The sequence below is a fragment of the Ochotona princeps genome, chromosome 4, assembly GCF_030435755.1.
Source record: "Ochotona princeps isolate mOchPri1 chromosome 4, mOchPri1.hap1, whole genome shotgun sequence".
NCBI classification, from domain to species: Eukaryota; Metazoa; Chordata; class Mammalia; order Lagomorpha; family Ochotonidae; genus Ochotona; species Ochotona princeps.
The window spans coordinates 14386849-14410472 of NC_080835.1; the positions used below are offsets into that span (position 1 = coordinate 14386849).

At 45.9% G+C, this 23624-nt stretch overlaps 1 protein-coding gene and 1 non-coding gene across 7 annotated transcripts in view; both read left to right on the forward strand.

The window, feature by feature from the left end:
- Positions 1–304: 304 nt before the first annotated feature.
- FNBP4 (formin binding protein 4) overlaps positions 305–23624 on the forward strand; it is a 38268-nt gene continuing 14948 nt past the window's right edge. The window contains exons 1-13 of one of the 6 annotated variants that reach the window (XR_009245280.1): positions 306–623; positions 1479–1571; positions 7348–7484; positions 7708–7894; positions 9677–9824; positions 9938–10058; positions 12969–13310; positions 15100–15310; positions 16741–16865; positions 18898–19002; positions 19913–20046; positions 20363–20466; positions 20552–21164. Coding sequence is in view for 2 of the 6 variants with exons in the window: in XM_058663027.1 (XP_058519010.1) it covers positions 410–623; positions 1479–1571; positions 7348–7484; positions 7708–7894; positions 9677–9824; positions 9938–10058; positions 12969–13310; positions 15100–15310; positions 16741–16865; positions 18898–19002; positions 19913–20046; positions 21026–21213 (2005 nt within the window). In the remaining 4 variants the exon portion in view is untranslated. Of the gene's footprint in view, positions 624–1478; positions 1572–7347; positions 7485–7707; positions 7895–9676; positions 9825–9937; positions 10059–12968; positions 13311–15099; positions 15311–16740; positions 16866–18897; positions 19003–19912; positions 20491–20551; positions 21214–23624 lie in introns of those variants that run through there. The other 5 variants (XR_009245281.1, XM_058663027.1, XR_009245278.1 and 2 more) reach the window with 5 other exon arrangements.
- LOC118759601 (small nucleolar RNA SNORA62/SNORA6 family) lies at positions 21727–21880 on the forward strand. Its single transcript, XR_004996291.2, has one exon. It is a non-coding gene; the product is annotated as a small nucleolar RNA SNORA62/SNORA6 family (small nucleolar RNA).

Here is a 23624-nt window from a genome sequence, read left to right on the forward strand (position 1 = left end):
CAGTCACAAAATGGAGGACGAGAGACCGGAAAAAGAAAAAAACCCAAAAAACTAAAAGCCGCAAGGGTGTAGTTCAACCTAAACCGGAAGTCAAGCGCAACTCAAGCTCTTCTGCGCTATTGGCTGGATACATACCTGTTTTCCTTTTCCATTGGCTACCGGTTCCTACTCTGAATTAAAACAGCCAATCGTGTAGGGCCGTGGAAAAAGCCCGCCCTTCGACAGAGAGGAGGCGCCCGCAGCGTCAGGAAAAGTAGGGCGCATGCGTCAGCGCGCGCTGTGCCCGTTAAATGCGGCCGCGGCGGGGAGGAGGTGTCACTGTGCATGAATATTGATTACGCAGCGTCGTGCCGCGCCGAGCGCCCGCCCCTCTCCCTGCCGACGCTCGCTGCTCGCGTTCGGGCTCGCGATGGGGAAGAAGTCCCGGGCGGTACCCGGCCGCAGGCCCATCCTGCAGCTCTCTCCTCCCGGCCCCCGGAGCAGCACCCCGGGACGCGACCCGGAGCCAGAAGCTGACGCCGAGGCGGACTCGACGGCCGCGGCTGCTGGCCAGGCAGCCCCGGTGACGACCACGACGGCCGCCGCCACGGCCGCCCCGGAGGACTCTCCGTCCGAAGGTGGAGGTACGCGATGGTGGCTGGGAGGCCCTTTGGCTTCTTGTGGAGACCGAAACTCGAACCCGGGGCTTTGCGGCCTAGGCCTCTCGGGGTGGCCAGTGCTGACTCCCGTGAGGACAAGGACCCCGAGGGCCATGCCGCCCAGGTCCGCTGCCGAGGCCTGTCGGCCCGGTGCCCGCGAGGAGCGCGGCGGAAGAGACCCGCCGGGCCGCTGCCTCCCGGGGCGCCATCTCTGCGGCAAGGCTCAGCCCCGGGAACGTTTGAATCCGGACAAAGGTCCGGGGCCCTCCGGGGCCTGGGAGGAGTCCCCGGGTGGGTCTGGAGAACGTAGCGTGGAGGGGGTGGTGGTGCTTTGGGGTGTCCGCGTGCCCGAGGCTCGTGGCGGTGGAACCCGGGGCTTGGCCACGCGTGGTCGGCTTCCCTTCGTTTTTGTTGAAAAGTGAGACGGAATGATTAGTTCTTTTTCCATTTTCTTTAGTTGTCCAGTAAGTGGCCTCAAATTGCATTACGTTTCCCAGAAGTCCCTGGAGAAGGGGAGTTTGAGGGTTCCTCTTGCCCTGGCCCAGGTCTTGCAGGGGGAGCCGAGCCCGCCACCCGGCAGGGCGAACGGCCGGGTCGGAGCAGTGACCCCGCTGCCCAGGGCCCTGGGGCGGCGTGGACCGCGTGGCGGTGTGCGTTTCCAAGTCTTGCAAGGTGAATCTGTGCGGTTGTTGAGATCCCAGCTTTATGGAAGTCGTTTGGCTCATGCAAGACGTTCCAACAGTCCACACCCCGAAACATTCTAGCCCCGAGAGGTCACGTCCAAGGCGGCCTTGTCACATGCGCTCTGACTGCAGACTTCTCGTGCGTTTCTCCCTGCAGATGAACAAGAAGTGGTGGTGGACGTTCCCAGAGTAATTCCGAATCCTCCAAAGCCAGTCATGACCACCAGACCCACAGCCGTTAAAGCAACAGGTAGAAATTTTGTCCCCCCCCCCCCATCTTTTCCAAACAATCTTTTATGACGTTTAAATAAGGTTTTTACAGGGAATGTTTTGTTGAATGCTCAGTGTTAATTATATTTTTGGCCATGAGGTGGAATTTAAAATCTTAGTGAGACACTAAGAAGTGAAAAATTGGTTTCTTTTTCTCCGTACCTCAAATGCACTACTTCAAATGCTGTTTTATAACTTTTTTTTAACACTCTTGTTTTGATCGGTACCTAGCAGATGTTTATGGAGCTGAAAATTGGTCCTATTAAATGTTTACGTGCAAAGAAAATTTTGCAGCTGGTTTTGTAGACAAACCTGGGTTAATATCGTCAAGGCATAGTCACTCTAAGATGTTAACACGATCATTAAGTGGACTGAACTTGACTCATCTGTGAAGTGGAACTTAAATAACCCTGGCCTTTCTTTAATGATTAAAATGAGTAATGGGTGTAATGTTTTCAGATACTAAGTGCCAACTGTGGGTGTTTTTCTTCCCTATTTTGAAAGAGTAAATGTTTTTGATATTAGATGCTCTATAACTAGTAGTGATTTCATGTTTTGCCTGGAATATTTTTAATACTTGACCCTAAAAGAATACGTTTGTTCTGTCCCTTCCCACTATTTGTCACTATAAATAAAAATATTAGTGGGTTAGAAAAGTTACAACATGGTTGTGAAAGAAATTTCAGAACAGGTGTTAACATTTTTTATGATACAGTTCCATAGGTTTTTGGGATTTCCTCGAAAATCCTTCCCCCTCCCCCACTGAGTTCCCCTATATTAATACAGTACTATAGTTCTTTATAAATAGTCCTAAGTCCATCATTGTGGGCGTGGACAATGGCAGAGTCCAGCATCCTATTGTCAAGATACAGTTAACAGGTTCATTGGGAGTTCATCTTTGATCTTGAAGTAGAGATACATACTGCATTGTATCCTCAAATCTGGATATGATAGTCTCCATTACACAGTTACATCCCCTTAAATGAAAAGCCGCAATACAAAATCAACAACAGGAAGAAAAGCAGAAATTTACAGGGATGTTAACATTTTGTACTTGCAAAATCCGTATTTTATTTGAGTTTTCTGACACTTCGTAAAGTGTGTAAAATTCAGAAGTTCCTGGGAGCGATGACCTTGGTTGTTTTGTCAGGTGGAGTCCGTGCTCTGAGCACCAGCATCTTTAGCCTTCTTTCCTCCTACCCTACCAGTAGCATTTCCAGCGTTATTGTCTTCTTACTCACTAGTCGGTGTAATCAAAGGAAAAAGGTTGTTTTCATTGTTTGTATGGTTTCATGTAGCTAGCAGAGTTAAGAAATTGATTTCTGGGTCTGGCCCAATAGCCTGGCCGCTGAAGTCCTTGCCTTGCACGCACTGGGATCCCATATGGGCGCTTGTTCTAACCCCGGTGGACTCCCTTCCTGTCCAGCTCCCTGATTATGGCCTGGGATTCTGTCTGCGCCCATGTGGGAGTTTTTGGCTCCTGTTTTCTGACAGGCTCGGCTCCGGCCATACCGGCCACTTGGGGAGTGACTCAACACACGGAAGATCTTCCTCTCTGTGTATCTGACTTTCCAATAAAAATACATAAATCTTAAAAAAAACAAAGAACTAGTTTCTGGGGCTGATGTTATGGCACAGCTGTAAAGCTGTCTTATGTGGGTGCCAGTGTGAGTCCTGGATGTTCTACTTCCCTCCTGTGCAGCTTGCTGCTAATAGCCTAGGAACAGTAGTGGGAGGTGGCCCAAGTGCTTGGACCCTGCCACCATAAAGGAGACCCTGATGGAGTTCTGGGCTTCTGTGTTCAGGCTGAGTAATGGGCAGCCATTGTGCCCATCCGGGGAGGGAACTGGTGGATGGCAGAGCGCTCTTGTCTTTCCCCTCTTCCTTCGCTTCCCCCCTCTATCCTCTTCTGTTTGTAAACTCTGATTTTAAAATAAACAAATATTTTTTAAAATCAGTTTTAGATTATTTTGGTTAAAGGATTTGACTTTTTATAATTTGTTTAGTTTTTTATTGGAAAATCAGATATACAGAGAGGATAGACAGGAAGATCTTCTGTGCACTGATTTTACCATATGGGATCTCAGTGTGTGCAAGGCGAGGATTTTAGCCACTAGGCTACCGCACTGGGCCCATCAAATAAATTTTTTTTTAAAGTTACTATAATATAATATAATACTATAATATAATATTCATACAGTAAAGCAAAACTCTGATGCTTATAAGCGGGGAAATACTGTGATACGTGTTGTACGCATGTGAAATCACTGAAGGGAGTATTTAGAATAAGTTGTATTAAGTTAGGTCAGCAGGGTGCCATGATAGTTACACTAGCTTAGCAGCTTCCACAGTGGTGCTTGGAGCTGGCACTGTAGTGCTGCAGGTTCAACTCCCTGTGATGATGATGGATCCTCTGAGCATCCGTCGAGTCTGCTCCCACCCACTTGCTGAAAAGTGGTGCAGGCTGGCTGCAGTGGTTGGAATCCTCGATGGAGTCACCGACTTGCCTTTGGCCAGCCCTGGCTGGTACAGCCGTTTGGACAGCAAACCACATGAGAGTGTTGCCCCACTCGAGCCCTTTCTGCAACTCTGCCTTTCAAAAAAAAATAAAGAGATTGGGCCTGGCGCAGTGGCCTAGCAGCTAAAATCCTCGCTTTGAATGTGCCAGGATCCCATATGGACACCGGTTCTAATCCTGACAGCTCCACTTCCCATCCAGCTCCCTGCTTGTGGCCTGGAAAAGCAGTCGAGGACAGCCCAAAGCCTTGGGACCCTGCACCCGACCAGTGTGGGAGACCTGGAAGAGTTTCTGGCTTTGGATCGGCGCAGCACCGGCCGTTGTAATCACTTGGGGAGTGAATCATCGGCGGGAAGTTCATCCTCTCTGTCTCTCCTCCTCTCTATATATCTGACTTTCCAATAAAAATAAAGTAAATCTTTAAAAAAATAAAATTTTTAAAAGGAGGGGGCATATGTTGTACAGTTCCATGGCTGAGTACCAGCGGTCTGAAGTTCCTGAGTTGCATGTCTCCTCCCTGCCCCTGGGGGAGAGGGTCTGTAGCTGTTCAGTTTTTTTTTTTTAAGATGTGAAAGATCCCTTTTCCCATTGGTTGTGTTTCTTCCCACACTTCCAGCATTTGACTCCTAAAATTCTTGCAAACTTCAGAATGATGAGTGTGTGTGGACTCCCCTAGGCAGTGTCAGGATTGCCTACTCGTGGCAAAAATCAGAACAGAATGAGAACCCTCGCTGCTCCTGGAGGAGGAGAGAGGGTTGAAAGTTGAGCTGGTCACCACATGCTTAGTCAGTCATGCCTGTGTAATGAGATTTCCATAGAAAACTCAGGACAGAGCTCAGACAGCTCACGGAGGGAGCTGGGGTCGGGTGCCGCATGCAGAGCATGCCTGGGGGCTCCTTCCTTGCCCATCCAACCCTGGGCAGCTCTTCATTGCTCCCCTTGTAATATCCTTTATAATAAACTGGCAAGGGTTATTTCCCTGGGGTGTTTTTTTTTTAAAGATTTTATTGATTTTTATTGGAAAAATGAAATTTCAGAGAGAGAAGGAGAGACTGAGATCTCCCATCCACTGGTTCTGTCCCCAAATTGCTGCAACAGTCTTAGCTGGGCCGGTTAGAAGCCAGGAGCTTCTTCCAGGTGTCCAGGCCATCCTGCGCTGCTTTCCCATTCGTCAGAAGGAGAGCAACAGGACTTGAGCCAGCGCTCATGTGGAATACCTGTGTCACAGGAGACTAATGTGCTGCTCCATGGTTCTTAAAACCACTTACTCTGACAAATTTAACTGAACCCAAGGTCAGTCCAAAAACACAAGAAACCTAGGACTTGTTGACATCGGAAGTAGAGGACAATATTGTGAGTCCTAGGCCTGTAGGATCTGACTTGAAAGAGTAGTTGGGTGGAGTGGAATTAGTAGACACCTAACTGCTGTCCACCAGGTTGCCTGCAGGGCCTCAGGAATATTGCAGCTTGAGCTTTGCCCTCTACGCCTGCATCCTGGCTTGCTGTGCTTCCAGTCCAGCTCCTGCTAATGCATCTGGGCAAGCAGCAGGAGATGGGCTGAGTGCGTGAGCCCTGCACACTCATGGGAGACCCAGAGGAAGCTCCTGGCTCCTGGATTTGGCCTGACTCAGTTCTGACCATTGCTGCCATTTGAGGAAAGATAGACGATTCTTCCTCTTCTCTCTCTGTAACTCTGCCTTTCAATTAAATATTTTTTTTTGCAAAAGATTTATTTTTATTGGAAAAGCAGACATACAGATAGGAAGAGAGACAGAGAAGATCTTCCATCTGTTGATTCACTCCCCAAGTGGCTGCAATGGTTGCCAGAGCTGATCCTGTCTGGAGCCAGGAGCCTCTTCCAGGTCTCCCACACGGGTGCAAGGGCCCAAGGCTTTGGACCATCCTCTCCTGCTTCCCCAGGCCACAAGCAGAGAACTGGATGTTCCAGGGGCCACCTGGATTAGAACCAGCGCCAGTATGGGATCCCGGCGCATGCAAGGTGAGGACTTTAGCCACTAGGCTATCACACCTTAAAAAGATGTTTAAAGACCTGGTGCAGTAGCCCTGTAAGTAACACCTCATCACGCATGCACTAGGATCCTGGTTTTGTATTGGCTCAGCTCCGGCCATTGTGAGCACTTGGAGAATGGAAGATCTGTCTGTGTCCTTCTCTGTTCTGACTTTCCAATCAAAAATTTTGTTTTTTTTCAGGGTGCTTGAGTGGGGAGATAAACTAAACACGGTTTAAGGAATCAGTACTCAAAGATTGCCAAGTCTTTTCCTTGTTTCAGTGTTTTTGTTTGTTTGTTTTCTGAAGGTTTGCCGATTTGAAAAGTAGAGGTCCAGGAAAGAGTGAGCTTGCTTCTGCTGGTTCACTCCCCAAATGACTTCAACAGCTGCATCTGGCAGGGGCCGTCTCTGGCACTTCTTGCAGACCACTGGCAGGCAGCTGGAGGGGGTGGAGCTCTTGGGATGGGAATCAGTGCTGTGTTGGATGCCAGCATTGCAGTGCTGCCCTGCTCCTTCTGCTCTTTTTTTTTTAATTTTACATATGTATTTATTATGATTTTTTTTATTGGAGCATCAGATATACAAGTGCCTGTGTCCACTGATTCACCCCCCCCCCAAGTGGCCACAACTGCCAGAGTTAAGCCAATCCGAAACAGGAGCCTCTTCCGGGTTTCCCCTGTGGGTGCAGGGTCCCAAATCCTTGGCCCATCCTCGACTGCTTTCCCAGGCCACAAGCAGGGAGCTGGATGGGAAGTGGAACTGCCGGGATTGGAGCCGGCGCCCATGTGGGATCTCGGCACATGCAAGGTGAGGACCTTAGCCCCTAGGCTACTATGCCAGGCCCATCTCCTTCAGCTTTTTATTATTTTTTAAAGATTTATTTGTTTTTATTGGGACGTCAGATATATATAGAGGAGGAGAGACAGAGAGGAAGATCTGTCCCCAGGTTCACTTCCCAAATGTCCCCAATGCCTGGAACTGAGCCGTTCCAAAGCCAGGAGCCAGAAACTTCTTCCAGGTCTCCCACATGGGTACAGGTTCCCAAGATTCTGGGCCGTCCTCTAATGCTTTCCCAGGCCACAAGCAGGGAGCTGGATGGGAAGTAGAGCAACCTGGATGTGAGTCAGTGTTCTTATGGGTTCCTGGTGCTTGGAGGGGGTGATCAGCCCAGTGAGCTCGCTGGGCCTGGGTAGCCTTGTGTCCTGAACAGTTTTTCTCTTTGTTCCAGGCGGTCTGTGTTTGCTCGGTGCTTATGCCGACAGTGATGATGACGAGAGTGATGTTTCTGAGAAAGCAGCGCAGCCCACGGAGGCCAACGGGAACCAGTCAGCTGACATTGACAGCACCCTGGCTAACTTTTTGGCGGTCAGTGTTGCTTTGGTTTGGGTTTTCAGTTATTGAAGCCTCTTTGAGGTGTAGATCTCTAGTGGTTAGCATACTTGGCTCTCTTTTTTATCGCTCCTCTTCATTCCTTACATTTTCCTTGTTCTTGGAAGAAAGCATAATAGGAGTCCTTGAGAGCCTGCAGAGGAGCTGAGATTGGAGCTTGTAGGAGTTTATTCGATTTCCTGCATTGTTTGTTCTGTAGGAGATTGACGCCATCACAGCTCCTCAGACGGCAGCTCCCGCAGCGGCTTCTGCCCCACCTCCAACACCACCTCGCCCGGAGCCCAAGGGGGCAGCCGCATCTGCCCTTTCTTCTGCTACTGCAAATGGAACAGACTCTGCCCACGCATCCGGGTGGCATTATGATACTCAGTGTTCGCTGGCAGGAGGTGAGTGAGCATGGACCTTTGTAAAGTGCAATCCTGAAAGATGTTCTGGACATGGACAGTCCCTAAACCAAATGGTTTAGCCCCTTTGGACTTAAGTGGTGTCTGCAGAGGCCTGAGTCAGCCAGGGGTGTTCATGCTGTGAAGATATTCTGCAGCCAGCCCCAGATATCTGGCCTTTCTGCATTCCTTCGGCTGTTACTAGGAGAACATCTACTACATCTTAAGAAAAGATGAGTTCTATTTCTTTTTTAAAATTTATTTACTTTTGTTAGAAAGGCAGATTTACTGAGAGGAGAGACGGTGATCTTCCATCTGTTGGTTCGTTCCCCAAATGGCTGCAACAGCCTGAGCAGGGCTGATTGGAAACCAAGAGCCAGGAGCTTCCTCCACTTCTCTCATGTGGATGTGCAGTCCCAAGGACTTGGGCCATCCTCCGCTGTTTTTCCAGGTCGTAAATGGAGCTGAATCAGGGAGTGAGGCGAATCAGGTGGAGGATTAGCCTGTTGAGTCATGGTGCCAGCCAAAGAGATGAGTTTTAGATCTTAAGGTCGTTGTAGGGAGACAAGTTCATGACCCATTGCTCACCCCTCCCGACATACAGATGACATTCTTTGTGGGAATGTAATGTACCTCCTTAATCAGTAATCAAGTTTGTTTTTCAGTTTTCACTTGGAGATTCCTCGTTTTTCATTGTAGTTGATGAACACATCTAAATCTGCATCATTTAAACTTGACTCCGTGTGTGTATTTCTCCTATAAGAAACATAAAAATAAACCTGAAATCAAAGTCGAACTTGTGGAACAGTCAGCTGAGATAATTGACTGTCAGGTTTAAGCCCTCAGGTTGACTAGCTAAGTTAACTTTGGGTGTTTCAGCCAGAGTCTTTCAGGTAGCTCCCCAGACTTTGGTTGTAGCTTTTTTATCTTTGAATATTTATTTCTTTGAAAGGTAGAGATGGAGAGAGCTTTTATCCAGTGATTTGCTCCCCAGATGGTCACAGAAACCAAGGCTGGGCTAGAAATTTTTTCTAAGTCTACCATGAGGTTGTGGGGGCGTAGTACTTAGGCCGTCTTGCACTACTAACCAAGCACAACTGTAGGCAACTGATTGGACATGGGATTTGAACTGGTGCCCTTGTGGAATGCTGGTGTCAGCTGGCTGTGGGTTTTGAAAAGGAATTGTTGGTCTTTCTAACCAGTAGCAGTTTTGCCAAGTGGAAAATAAAAATTAGGACATGGTTTTAAAGTTATTTTGAGATTAAAAGTACGCATTGTATTTAGGGGCTGTTGCAGTGGCTCAATAGTCTAATCCTCCTACTTGGCAGCGCCAGTCTTCCAAATGGGTGATGGTTCGTTTCCCAGCGGCTCCACTTCTGATCCAGCTCCCTGCTTGTGGCCTAGGAGAGCAGCAGAGGGTGGTTCAAGTCCTTGGGCCCCTGCATCTGTGTGGGAGACAGAGAAGTTCCTGGCTGCTGGCTTTGGATCCACTCAGCTCCGTTTGGGGAATGAATCAGTGGAGGGAAGATCTGGAAGTGGCACCCATATAGGATGTTGGTGTTTCAGGCAATAGTTCTACTTGATACCTCTCAGTGCCTGCCCCACAGGTTTCACAGCTAGTGAGTACAGGTGCGGTTGCTACAAGGCTAAACACTCTACATAGAAACATCCCCCACAACGACAACCTCTCCACCCAAAATTGAGAAACTGCATTTGATTGTTACACTTTTCTAGCCGAATTGGGTTGTCAGAACTGTGTTTCTTAAACTTTTTTTTTCCTTCTAGTTGGAATTGAGATGGGAGATTGGCAAGAAGTCTGGGATGAGAATACAGGATGCCATTATTATTGGAACACTCAGTCAAATGAAGTGACTTGGGAATTACCCCAGTATCTTGCCACCCAAGTACAGGGATTACAACATTACCAGCCCAGGTAAAAGATCTGAAAAAATCACCTAGAAGAAAGTTTGCCTCTAAGGTTTTGCTGTTAATATTTGCCTTGTATATTTCTTGCTTAACCTTTTCTTGCCTTTTTTTTTTTTAAAGTTCTGTAACAGGTGCTGAAGCTAGTTTTGTGGTAAATACAGACGTCTATGCCAAGGATAAAACTGTTTCTGTTTCCAGTAGTAAAAGTGGACCAGTGGTAGCCAAGCGAGAAGTTAAAAAGGTCAGTGTTACAACTTGAGTCATTTGCTGATTTTCACATCTGGTGATCTTGAATGTTCCTTGACCACAGACTGGAAGCCTTGTGTTAATATTTTATGGCACATGAGAAGTAGGATAAATTTCTTGCTTTTTATTTGTTGAACTCTTTGGTAGAGGCATTAAGCCTCTGTCTTAGTGTAAATTAAAACATGTTTTCTCCAAAAAAAAAATTTAGATAAATTTAAAAAATTGCAAATGTTTATTACCTGCCACAGCCAGGCTTGAGCTAGGCCATACTGGAAGCCAGAAACTTGCTGGTGTCCCGTGTGGCTACAACGGCGCAAGTGCTTGGTACCATCTGCTGGTGTGACAAGTGGGCAGTAGCTTAGCCTGCTGTACCACAATGCTGGCTCCTCCATTTGTTTAAGTTTTATTTGGCTTAGGTCTAGGCTTTCTAACGGGAAAGCATACATCCAGTTTTGTGCGACTCTCTGATCTTTTGAGTGTCATATCGTGTCCTTGGGTCATTTGAAGGATGTGGGTGCAGACAAGCAAGCCAGGACAGTACATCACCATCTCTTCAGACAAAATTATTCAGATTTCGGGATTGTGTAGAAGAGTTTTTGAAATAAATATAAACAAAAATAAGTTTTCTTTAATGAAGAACTACTTATCAATAAGAAAAGTTAGTTGTATTTTTTTTTTTATTGGAAAGTCAGATTTACAGAGAGGAGAAACAGAAAGGGTCTTCCATGCGTTGGTTCATTACTCAAGCAGCCTCAACAGCCAGAGCTGAGCTGATCCGGAGCCAGGAGCTTCCTCTGGATCTCCCACGCGGGTGCAGGGACTCAAGGCTTTGGGCTGTCCTCAACTGCTTTCCCAGGCCACAAGCAGGGAGCTGGATGGGAAGTGGAGCAGTCAGGAAGTGAACCAGTGTCTGTATGGGATCCCAGTGCATACACGGCAAGGACTTTAGCCACAAGGCTACCGTGCTAGGCCTGGAAAGGTGGATTCTACAGAAATAAGGATAACCAGAGACAGATCTTCCATCCACAGTTGCACTCCTCAAATGGCCATAATGTCCGAATTGAGCCACTCCGAAACCAGGAGAGTCTTCTGGGTCTCTGATGTGGGTGCGGGGTCTCTCTCTCTTTTCTTTTAAAGATTTATTTATTTTTTATTGGAAAGGTGGATATACAGTGGAGGAGAGACAGAGAGGAAGATCTTCCGTCCGATATTTCACTCCCCATGTGGCCGCAATGATTGGTGCTGAGCCAATCCGAAGTCAGGAACCTCTCCCGGGTCTCCCACGCGGGTACAGGGTCCCAAAGTCTTGGGCCGTCCTAGACTGCTTTCCCAGACCATAGGCAGGAAGTTGGATGCGAAGCGGGGCCAGGATTAGAACCGACATCCATATGGGATCTTGGCACGTTCAAGGTGAGGACCTTAACTGCTATGCTATCGCTCTGGGCCCAGGGTGCAGGGTCTCAAAAAATCTTTGGGCTTTCCTCTGCAGGGAGCTAGAATTACCTGGTGCTGATGTGGGATACTGGTATTTACAGGTGCAGGATTAGCCAATTGAGCCATGAGGTTGTGCGTCTCTCCCTCTCCTCCTTTCCCACCTTCCAATTTGGTTTGGCCAATAACAGAGGGAGGGGTCTTTTCTCTACTGCTTTACTCCCTAAATGGATGAAACCAGGAGCCAAAGTGCTTGGGCCCTCCTCTTTCACAGGCCCGTGAACAGATTTGGGTCAGAAGCAGAGTGGCCAGGATTGGAACCAGCCATTCACTTGAGGATGCTGATAGCACAGGCAGCAGCTTAGTACACTATGCCACAGCAGCTACATAAAGCCTCACCTAAATCCAGCTTAGTGGTTGCTATTGCTCCTGGGATGGGCCAAGTTGATGATCTGGGTTCCTGCCAGCCATGTGGAGTTCCTAGCTCCTTGCTTTTGGCTTGCCCAGCCCTGACTGCTGGGCATTTAGGGGAGTGGTCCGTGAGTCCTAGATCTGTGTCTCCCTCTCTTCACTCTAATTCAAACTAATAAATTGCTTTTAAACTCATTACATCATTGTAGTTGTACTAGGGGTTGAGAACAGATGTTATCCCAATGGGGGAGATACTTGAAAGATAATTGTTCGTTTTCCTTTAAGTCACCTTCACAGCATACTTGAAGGTTTTTCATCATAAAAAAAAAAAAAAAGCAAGCTGGAGGTTTATCGTCAGTCAGGTGTTGACAGAATACAGATCTGATTTTCAGCTTGCTCCTGCATCCTACTGCTGGTCAGTCTTTTGATACGCTAAGAACAAGGGAAGGATGTATTTAAGTTCCATTCACAACTAACCTCTGTGTTCATCACTGCCTTTCTAAATGAACGGGCTTTTCCACTTTGTATGTATAATTGTACAAACGCACAAACACACAGACATGCATATTAGCCTGAGGGGAGTGCATGGTTTTTAAGAGCATCCAGTGATAGAAAATATAGTTTTTTGTTTTTGGTTTTTTTTTTTTTTAGATTTATTTATTTATTTATTTTAAAAGATTTATTCATTTTATTACAGCCAGATATACAGAGAGGAGGAGAGACAGAGAGGAAGATCTTCCGTCCGATGATTCACTCCCCAAGTGAGCCACAACAGGCCGATGCACGCCGATCCGAAGCCGGGAACCTGGAACCTCTTCCGGGTCTCCCACGCGGGTGCAGGGTCCCAATGCATTGGGCCGTCCTTGACTGCTTTCCCAGGCCACAAGCAGGGAGCTGGATGGGAAGTGGAGCTGCTGGGATCAGAACCGGTGCCCATATGGGATCCCGGGGCTTTCAAGGCGAGGACTTTAGCCGCTAGGCCACACCGCCGGGCCTGAAAATATAGTTCTTATCAATTGAGGTTTCTTTGAGAAATGAGACTACTTTATTTTTTTCTTTATAGGAGGTGAATGAAGGAATTCAGGCTCTGTCGAATAATGAGGAGGAGAAGAAAGGAGTGGCAGCCTCGCTCCTTGCTCCCTTATTGCCTGAAGGAATAAAAGAAGAAGAAGAGAGATGGAGAAGAAAAGTAATTTGTAAAGAAGTCGAGCCTATATCGGAAGCGAAAGAATCGAGTGCCCCCGTAGAAGAAGGAGCAGCCGTGGTGAAGCCGCAGGACAGTGTGTTGGACAGTATAGAAGACCCTTCTCAGGAGGGCCTCTGCAGTGTGGTGCAGTCCGGAGAGAGCGAGGAGGAGGAAGAGCAGGACACCCTGGAGCTCGAGCTGGTTTTGGAAAGGAAAAAGGTAAGTATGTGATAGTTAAAGGGTATTTTCTTCCTTCAATGTGTCATACTTGACAATCATTCTGTTCAGGTTACGACCATGGATTTTGTTGCTGTTATTCCTTTGGAGATACATATATTATATATGTGTGTGTATTTATACAGAAGATTTGTTTGCTTTTATTGGAAAGTCAGTTACAGAGAGGGAAGGCAGAGGCAAAGATCTTCTACTCTCTGGTTCACTGCCAAGTGGCTGCACTGGTTGGGGCCCAGCCAATCAGGAGCCAGGGGCTTCTTCCAGGTTTCCCGTGTGTGTAAGGTCTCAAGGCTTTGGGCCTTCCTCGACTGCTTTCCCAGGCCACGGTCTGGAAGGGAAGTGGAGCAGCTGGGATATGAGCTGGTGCTCATGTGTGATCTCGGCACATGCATGGTAAGGACTTTAGTCACAAGGCTACCGTGCCGAGACCCGTAGAAATTTCCTTTTCTTTTCAACAGTTACAGAGGGAGAAGGGAGAGAGATCTTGGATCTGTGTCACTCCTCTAATGACCACAGTGGTTGGTTGGACCATGTCAAAACCAGGAGCCTGTAACTCCATGCTGGTTGTCCAGGTCTTCCATGTGGGTGGTAGGCGTCCATACACTTGGGCCATCTTGTGCTGGGAGCTGGATTGAAAGTGAAGCAGAGGGACTGAACCCTGGGTGGTGGCTTTACCTCCTGTGGCACCACACCTTCTCCTAGTTTTGGAAATTTCTAAAAATTATCTGCTTCACATTTTGTGTGTAATTAACAATACATGCTTAAATTCAGTAGCAATTAGAGTATGGAACATGGAGTATAGTACTCTGAAGGGATTTTTAAAATGTGTTACATGCTTTCTAGTCTAAAAGATTTGAAATCTAAGAACATTGTCATGACTTGTATATTTTTGTGTATGTTTATTATAATCTTTTTGTGATATATTCTTGATGATGTTACATTGTTAAGGATACATGCCCATGTGGCTCACTGAGTAGGGTAGGGAGGGTAAAGAAATGGAGGAAAGTGAGTGAGAGACAGCTATCTCCAATCCTTTTTTTTCCCCTTTCCCTCATGTTTCTGGGGAAAATGGGGAGAGAAGGAGAGAAGGCCATTCCCAGCAACCCAGCTGCATCACTGCCCTGATTGGGTGACAGCCAATCAGATCGTCCCAGGGTCCCTAGTGTGGAGCATGTTCTGAGGTTACTCTCATGATTTTCAGAGAGTTCTGAGATGCTTCTATGTGCTTGCTCCAAGGCTGAGGAAATCCTTCCAAGGCCCGTTGGCTGACGTATTCTCTACTCGCCCGGATACTTGCTGTCAAACTTGTTCTGCCCTCCATGATGCTTTACGTTCTGTAGGCTTCAGTGAACCAATTGTCATAGTTCCCATGTGCATCTGGGCATGCTGGTTGCTGCTCAGGCTTTAGCAACCGAGGAGACCAGTTCTGACACATGCAGCCTGCAGTCTGGCCACCAATCCTGAAATTCTCCCTGTAGATGGAGTTTTGAGTCCAATGGTCTAGACCCTGTTGGCTGGCATGTTTGCAATCAGTCCCCCACCCCATATCTTTTGGGGACAAAAAAGGTGACTAGGCTGCCACCCTGTAAATAGTTGGCACAAATTTAACATTAACCAGTCTCAGAATGCCCACCAGTTATTAGCTGCTTTTCTCCCAGTAGTGTAACCTGGGCAGTTGCCTACAGGTGAGGTATGGCTATTCTTACAGCTCAGAAGTGCTTAAATGTTGATGAGCATTCACTTTGATTCTAATTTAATGTCACATTCTTTGTAGGCTGAGTTGCGAGCCTTGGAGGAAGGAGATGGTAGTGTATCAGGGTCTAGTCCCCGTTCCGATATCAGCCAGCCTGCATCTCAAGATGGCATGCGTAGACTTATGTCTAAAAGAGGAAAGTGGAAGATGTTTGTTCGAGCTACCAGTCCCGAATCCACAAGCCGGAGCTCTAGCAAAACTGGACGAGAGACTCCTGAAAATGGAGAAACTGGTAATTTGATTGTCAATAAATTTTAAACTTGAAAGGTAGAAGAGAATGGAAAACATTTTGTTTCCTTTGTGTATTTCATCAGCAACAAGAAGGAAGCTAGCCTTTTGATGCTTTTGCGGAAGTGCCAAGAAGGAGCATCGGTTCAGGCTGCCTTCTCTTGCTGTTCTTCTATCAGAGCAGAGCCTGACAGACTGCGCTTCATGGGCTCTTTCACGCACAGCTGTGTGGCTGTTAGGTCTTCTTAAAAAGCAGAAAGCAAAATCAGTTTTCTTCCTTTCTTTGTTGTTTGTCATAAACATTTCCTTGGCCAACGTAGGGCCATGACATCTGCTTTGCTTACTATTTCCAGTTAAGCAAGGAGGGACAGGAATTACCATCTCTGGTAAGCCAGGTTTCATTTCTGCCATTTTTGTACAAGTTGCCCAGCCTGTGTGGACAGCTAGTTGCTGTTGTCACCAAGATTCAAGGCATGTCTCCTGGAGAAAGGTGGAAGAGGCCCTCCTGACTTTTCCAGTATGTTACCAGAGAGCTTTGAACAAAACCAAAATTTTAATTTCCGTTTGGCCTCAATATCGTATAGTGAAAAAATGAGCAGTAGGATTTAATAATTCCAAGCATTAGTTGAGTACAATAAGAAGATTTTTGTAAATTTTAATTAAAGAAAAAACAAGTAATTTAAAAGTGTGGATACTTCCCAAATGGCTGCAGAGCCTAGAGCTGAGCTGATCTGTGAAACCAGGAGTTTCTTCCAGGTTTCCCAAGAAGGTTCAGGGTTTCATTTTAGACCATCCTCCATTGTTTGCCCAGGCTGCAACCAGAGAGCTGCATGGGAACCAGAGCAGCTGGGACATGAACCAGATTCCACATGAGATCCTGGGGCTTGGAGGTGGAGGATTAGCCGATTGAGCCAACGCTCTGGCTCCTAGACAGTTTTTTTTTTTTTTTTTTTTTTTTTAAGATTTTATTTTTATTACAAAGTCAGATATACAGAGAGGAGGAGAGACAGAGAGGAAGATCTTCCGTCTAATGATTCACTCCCCAAGTGAGCCGCAACGGGCCGATGCACTGATCTGATGCTGGGAACCAGGAACCTCTTCTGGGTCTCCCACGCGGGTGCAGGGTCCCAATGCATTGGGCCGTCCTCAACTGCTTTCCCAGGCCACAAGCAGGGAGCTGGATGGGAAGTGGAGCTGCTGGGATCAGAACCGGCGCCCATATGGGATCCTGGTGCGTTCAAGGCGAGGACTTTAGCCGCTAGGCCACGCTGCCGGGCCCTCCTAGACAGTTTTTAAATGCATTCATAAAATATTTTTTGATTTATAAAGACAAATTGGCAGTTTAATGTTTTTAGAGGTCTACAGAAAACAAACTATGTATAGTGCTGAAATTGTATTGGTTCTTTTGATTTAATTTCATGTTTTATTTTGTAGCGCTTGGTGCTGAAAATTCAGAAAAAATAGATGAGAATTCAGACAAAGAGATGGAAATGGAAGAATCTACAGAGAAGACAAAAGTCCAGACAGCACCTAAAGTAGAGGAAGAACAAGATTTGAAGGTATGTGTAATAGATTACTCAATGGAATTTAAAAAATATTTTTTAAAAGGTTAGCATTAAAATACTTGACATTAATGAGTAGCAAAAATTATCATCTCCAAGCATAAATCATTGGCTTGGTTAGGTTGACATGATTTTTTGTTTTTCAAAGATTGATTGTTTTATTTGGATCACAGAGTTGTGGGGAGAAGAGACAGAGCAGACTCTCCACCTGTTTGTTCATTCCCCCGGCTGTAATGACCAGAGCTGGGCTGGTCCGGAGCGCCATCTCCCGTGTGGGTACAGGATCCCAAGCTCTCAGGCCATCCTCCTCTTTTCCAGGCTCATTAGCAGGAACTGTTTTGGAAGAGGAGCAGCTGGATCTTAAACCAGAACCTATGGTTTGCAGGCACTGTAGTGAGTGGTCTACCCGCAACAGCACAGTAGCTGCTCCAAAATGATCATTTTTAAGATGTGATGTTAAAAAATATCTGAAAGTAGATTCTAGCTACATGTTGACTTTCAAATTAATACTCTATTGGAAAGAAATAGCTTGTCAATTTTGGTTTTTTCAGCTGGGAAGCACAAAAGAAACTTCCTTAAAAAGAACTGTTTGAAGGGAGAGACAGACATGTGTCCCATCCAGTGGTTCACTCCCAGCAAGACTGCATTAACTGGGTGTGGGCCAGGCTGAATCCAGGACTGTCATATGTGTGCAGGGGCCCAAATTCTTGAGCCTTTTCCACCGCTTTCCCAGGTCATAAGTAGAGAGCTAGATTGGAATTGAAGCAGCTAGGACGTGAACCGGAACTCATGTGGGATCCTGGCACTGCAGATTGATTGGCCTTGTACTTGTAACCAGCTTGCTCAGCCCCCAAGGAATGATTTTTTTTTTAAAGTCAGAATTATGAAGACAGTCAAAGACAGAGATCTGCCATCTGCTGGTTTACTCGTCAAATGGCCGCAACAACCAGAGCTGGTCCAGTAAGAAGCCAATGCCAGGAGGTTCTTCTAGGATTCCCATGTGGGTGCACGGCCTCAAGGGCTTGGGCCCTGCTCCATTGTTTTCCCAGGGATTGTTTAGCAGGGATCAGACGTGGAGCAGCCAAGACTCAGCTGTGCTCATGAGATGCTTGCACCACGAGTGAAAGATATCCACAAGCAAAGTTAGCTTGCTATAGTGTCATGCCAGCCCCCTCGTATCATATGATTTTTTACTAAGATTACAATGTGTTGAATTCCTTATTGTACTAGAAATAGCATTATGATGCTGTGGCTAGGTTGTGAATTTCAGACTGCCTGTTGTATATCACTTTATGTGAATTATTTTATTGTAAATTTAAAACTTAATTTTTCAGAAAATTTTATTTTTTTGAAAGACAGAGGGAGAGTGATCTTTTAGTTTAGTTCAGCCTCTACAGCCAGGGCCACACTGAAGCCAGGAGTTTCATTTGGGTCTCCCACTTGGGTGCAGAAGCCCAAGCACCTGTGACATATTTCACTGGTTCCCAGTCATATTAACAAGGAGCTGGACCAGAAGTGAAGCAGGCAGGACTTGAACCAGTGTTGTTATGGGCTGCCACTTAACCCACTGTGCCACACTGCCTGCCCCCTTAATTTTTAAAATTTAATTGAACTGCATACTGATATAGAAAAGCATGCAGTTGCTTCCATCATCCTGTTTCTCTCCCCAAGTGCTTAGGACAGTTGGCTAAGGCCAAGGTCAGTCTGCTAGCCAGCAGTGTATTCTGAGTCTTTGATGTGGTAACCCAACTCACGTACTTAAGTGTGTATTAACAGTGGTATGTGTTAGAAGTGGAAACAAGGCTCCAAACTCAGACACAGCAGTAAGGCAGGTGAGCATCTCAAGAGATACCTTAACTATGTGCCAAATGCCAACTGCTGACTGCATCTTCTGCATGACTAGATGTAGCTATTTGAAGAAAGCTGTCAATAGGCAGATTCATATTTCTAGCTTGTGCAGCATTAAATGAAATTTATATGATACAGATGATATTGTTGACTGTTCCTTTTTTTCTTTCCTGCATTATAGTTTCAGATTGGAGAACTGGCGAATACCCTGATGAGTAAATTTGAGTTCTTAGGCATTAATAGACAGTCCATCTCCAACTTTCATGTTCTACTATTACAGACTGAGGTAATTATCAATTTTTTTTTTTTCATATGAAGAGCCTGTGTTTGAATGAAATGCTGTGTGTAACAGGACTCTGTTTTCGTTTTCTTTTTGAGATTTATTTGAAGGGTGTAGTTACAGAGAGATGTTTTGAGTCTGATTTGTGAACTGTTTATTTAATGAGATGACAGGTGAACAACCTCTGTAGGGATGTGGCTGATTTGCTTTACCACCGAACCTTTCAGTTTTTATCCTAAAAACACTGAATTGGGCCTGGCAGCGTGGCCTAGCGGCTAAAGTCCTCGCCTTGAAAGCCCCGGGATCCCATATGGGCGCCGGTTCTAATCCCGGAAGCTCCACTTCCCATCCAGCTCCCTGCTTGTGGCCTGGGAAAGCAGTTGAGGACGGCCCAATGCATTGGGACCCTGCACCCGCGTGGGAGACCTGGAAGAGGTTCCAGGTTCCCGGCTTCGGATCGGCGTGCATCGGCCCGTTGCGGCTCACTTGGGGAGTGAATCATCGGACGGAAGATCTTCCTCTCTGTCTCTCCTCTGTATATATCTGGCTGTAATAAAATGAATAAATCTTTAAAAAAAAAAACACTGAATTGGTTAGACCAGCTGCCCTTACCTTTCCAAAAGTAACCAGTAAAAATGCCTGGAGAGGCAAGTTTAATCAAGTCCTTAGGGCAGACATCTTTACCTTCTCCGGTACTTGAGGGTTAGCAGAGTGCAAACGCCACTGCAGCCCAGCCTCACTTTCCAGAGATCTGCAGGGAAAGCCTTTTCTGTGGACTGTGGTGGGATTTTTATCTTTGGTTGGCTCTCCTTTGGCCAGATTACATCTCAAGAATATGATATTGACTAATAAAACTTCAGTCCCTTTGACTTCTGTTGTCTAACAGAGTCTAACTCATTTTCCTCCTTGATTGTAGACTCGAATTGCAGACTGGCGAGAAGGAGCTCTTAATGGAATCTACCTTAAACGAAAACTCCAGGATGCAGCAGAGCAACTAAAACAGTATGAAATAAACGCCACTCCTAAAGGCTGGTCCTGCCACTGGGACAGGTACGCACTCCTCTCCCCTTTTCACCTTTCACCTTTGACATCTCAGACATGATTTGTGATCACCACCACCTGAGGACATGCCAGCCTGCCTGGAGACTGAGAGCAACTGCACTTAGCGGTGCTGGCAGGCAAAGCACCGCGAGCACAGAGCTTGGGCCAGCCACCCAGTGGAGAAACAAAAGCAATGTTTACAGTGTTCCATGTAACGGATTTTTTCCCAAGATTGGACAAAGCCGGTTTTTACTCTCCAGAGTGTTGCACGGAGTAGGGCGGGCTTGGGGGTTAAGCGCATGCGAGAGCTCTGTGCGCTTTACAGGACCTCTGGAAGCAACTACTCCTGATTAACCTCGGTGAAGTTAAGGAAAACTTCGTGGCTGAAGATGTGAATTGAAGAACAGGATTACTATCTTCTGCCAGCAGGTCAGATTAAAACATTTCTTTTTATATTTGGCTTTTCTTGATTTTTTTTTTCGTTATTTGAAATCTTTGCTCTTTTATTTTTCAGCTCCCAGATCCTCTCCCTCTCTTTAGCTTTCACTGTGTTTGATACCAAGAATATGAAATGTGAATTCCACGGTCCAAGAGGGGAAGAGTCAACTTTCACAGTCATCGTTGTTCTCTTCTTTGGAAGGGAAATTAGTGTTCTAGGCGGTTGAATCCCTTCATTAACAAAACCTGAAACCTTGTTTCACATTGGCCAAAAAGCAAACAGAAAAAAAAGACAAGGCTGTTTCTAAGTGTTGGAGTGAGAGGGCTTAGGGCTGTATTCACAGAGTTGCTGGCAGTGCAAATAGCTTTGAATTATCCTTGGTTCTCCATTGTCAATTGTCAAAGCTCTTTGTTGCCTTTGTGAATAGCAGTCCATAAGAAGAGGTTCGTCCCTGGGAGAGCAGTCTGCTGTCCTGGGACTGGACCAAATTGCAAGTGTCTCTGTCAGAGAATGGGCTGTAAAACGTGTGTTTTCTTTCTTGTAATTTAGGGATCATAGACGATATTTCTATGTAAACGAACAGTCGGGCGAATCTCAATGGGAGTTCCCAGATGGTGAGGAAGAGGAGGAAGAAAGCCAAGCCCAAGAAAATAGAGAAGAGACACTTGCTAAACAGACCTTGAAAGATAAAACCAGCACGGATTCAAATTCTACAGATTCTACCGAGAATTCTACAGGTGGGAACATTTACCCTGAACTAATAGGACAAAAAGATGTTCATATAATACCATATAAGCTTATACCTGAAAAGGTGGACTGAACTAAAAGAATTATGAATTTTGCTAAGTTAGGGATTGCAGTCATCATTTATTGATATATCACTCTGGTTGAAATGTGAAAAGATAGGGCCGACATGTGGTGTAGCAGTTAAAGCTGGTGTGTGCAGTACCAGCTGCTCCACGTCTAGTGCAGCTTTCTGTTAATATGCCTGGGAAAGTAGGGGAGGATGGCCAAGTCCCTGAGGCGTGTGTGTGTGTCCCTCCATCTGTCCATCCTGCCCAGAGGAGGCTCTCAGCTCCTGGCCTCAGACTGGCACAGCCTTACTCACTGCAACCATCTGAGGAGTAAGCCCCTTAAGGGAAGATCTATGTCTCTTCTCTGTAACTCTGCTTCTCAAATACACAAATCTTCAAAGAAACAAAAAACCGCAAGAAGGAGAAGCAGTATATTTTAGTATTGAAGGGTTGTTCTGTACACATGGTTAGAGCTTGGAGTTGAAGCTGCTGATTGGCCAGTGAGCTCACAATTGTAGATGGTGTGCTACCTCAGTGGCAGGCTTTTCTCTAACACCACGAGGGTCCCTGGTTCGATGAGTGTGGTTTGCTAGCGATCCTTGCTGTAACAGTAAGAAAAAAAGGAGAAAAAACAAGGTTGTCCTGTGACTGTCTGTCATGCTGCAGTCAAACCTGTGAATCTCCAAAAACAGGAAAGCTAATTAACTATAATAATAAGATAGTTGTTAATATCTATGTGGTGTGATGAAATTTTTCCACTTCGGAGCATGTTTGGACTTCATTTTTAAAAACACTTTTGCAGAAATGCATTTGTTAGAGAGAGCACACATGCTCCCGACTACTGATTAACTGCACTAGGTAGGCCAAAGCTGGGAACTAGGAACTCATTGCAGGTGGCCCTTGCGGCCAGCAGAAACCCAACCACTGAAGCCCTCACTGCTGATTCCCAAGGCCTGCATTCACAGGAGGTAGAATCGGGAGCTACAGCCACGTATTTAACTGAGGCACCCCAACTGGGGTGTGGGCATCCTAACCAGGAGTTAGAACAAGGTCTGTCTCTGGTCAACTGGTAGTCCACTCATCTCCCAGTTCCAGATAGTATTATTATAAGAAGTATGGTTGGTGCAAATGAAAATAAAACGAAGAAATGTTATAAAAGTAACACTAATAAGAAACAGTAGTTTGTTATTGAAAATTGTCAGCATCCTTATGTAGACAATCAGAAATAAGATGATTTATCCCATGTAAGATACTTTTTTAGAGAAATTCAGTTCAGTTAATGCACATTTTTATAAGGAAACAGGCTTTCATAGCTCCTCAGTCACTCTGAGATTTATCTGATGGCTAGCTTTTGAGAAGAGCCGTAACTTGATTGCACCCTATAATACTTTAAGTTCATTTTTGTTGGAATTGCAAATAAGTGAATAATGAAACATACTCAAAATTGCCTTTTGATGAGCAACCTTTCACTCTTACAAAGCTGACAGCTGCTAAAGTGGTGACATGAAGGCAAGAGTATGGAATGTTAAGTGAAATAACAGACCTTTGAAAATAAAGACATTATTGATAATGTAGCAAGTAAAGAGCTGGGTGGCTACCAAAATGGTTCGGGTACCTTCAGAAATAGACCTGATCCAACAAGACAACCAAATGAAACCAAGAACCATATGGTACTAATCGTTATAATCTAGGGATTATAATTAGGTTATTAAAGTAAAAACCTTGTGTGCCTGCAATGATGAATTTAGAATATAGTGGTGGAAGGGTAGGTTTACTATAATTCTCATTCTGTTTTTACAGATTTATTTATGTTGGAAAGACAGATTTCCCAAGAGAAGGAAAGATAGTGAAAGATCTTCCATCTGCTGGTTCGCTCCCCAGATGGCTTCAACAGCCAGGGCCGAGCCAGTCCAAACCCAGGAAACCGTTGCTTCTTGCAAATCTCCCATGCGAGTGCAGGGTCCCAAGGCTTTGGGCGATCCTCTGCTGCTTTTCCAGAACACAAGCAGAGAGCTGAATGGAAAGTGGGACAGGCAAGACATGATCTGGCAGCACCCATATGGGATATTGGTGCTTGCAGGGGGAGGACTAGCCGATGGGACCATTGGCCAGGCCCGTAGAGAGATTTTCTTTTGAATACTTTCTTCCCTGTTTGGGTGACAATACATAGACATATCTAACAATCCATTTAGCAGCGAATGAACTGAAGAGATTTGATAGTAGTTTGAAATAGATGATTGCACTCCTGTCACACTATGTCCCATCCCCGTTTTAAAGATTTCTTTACTTTTATTTGAAATGCAGCATTACAGAGAGAGAAAAGGAGAGACTTGGGGATCTTATGTCAGCTGCGC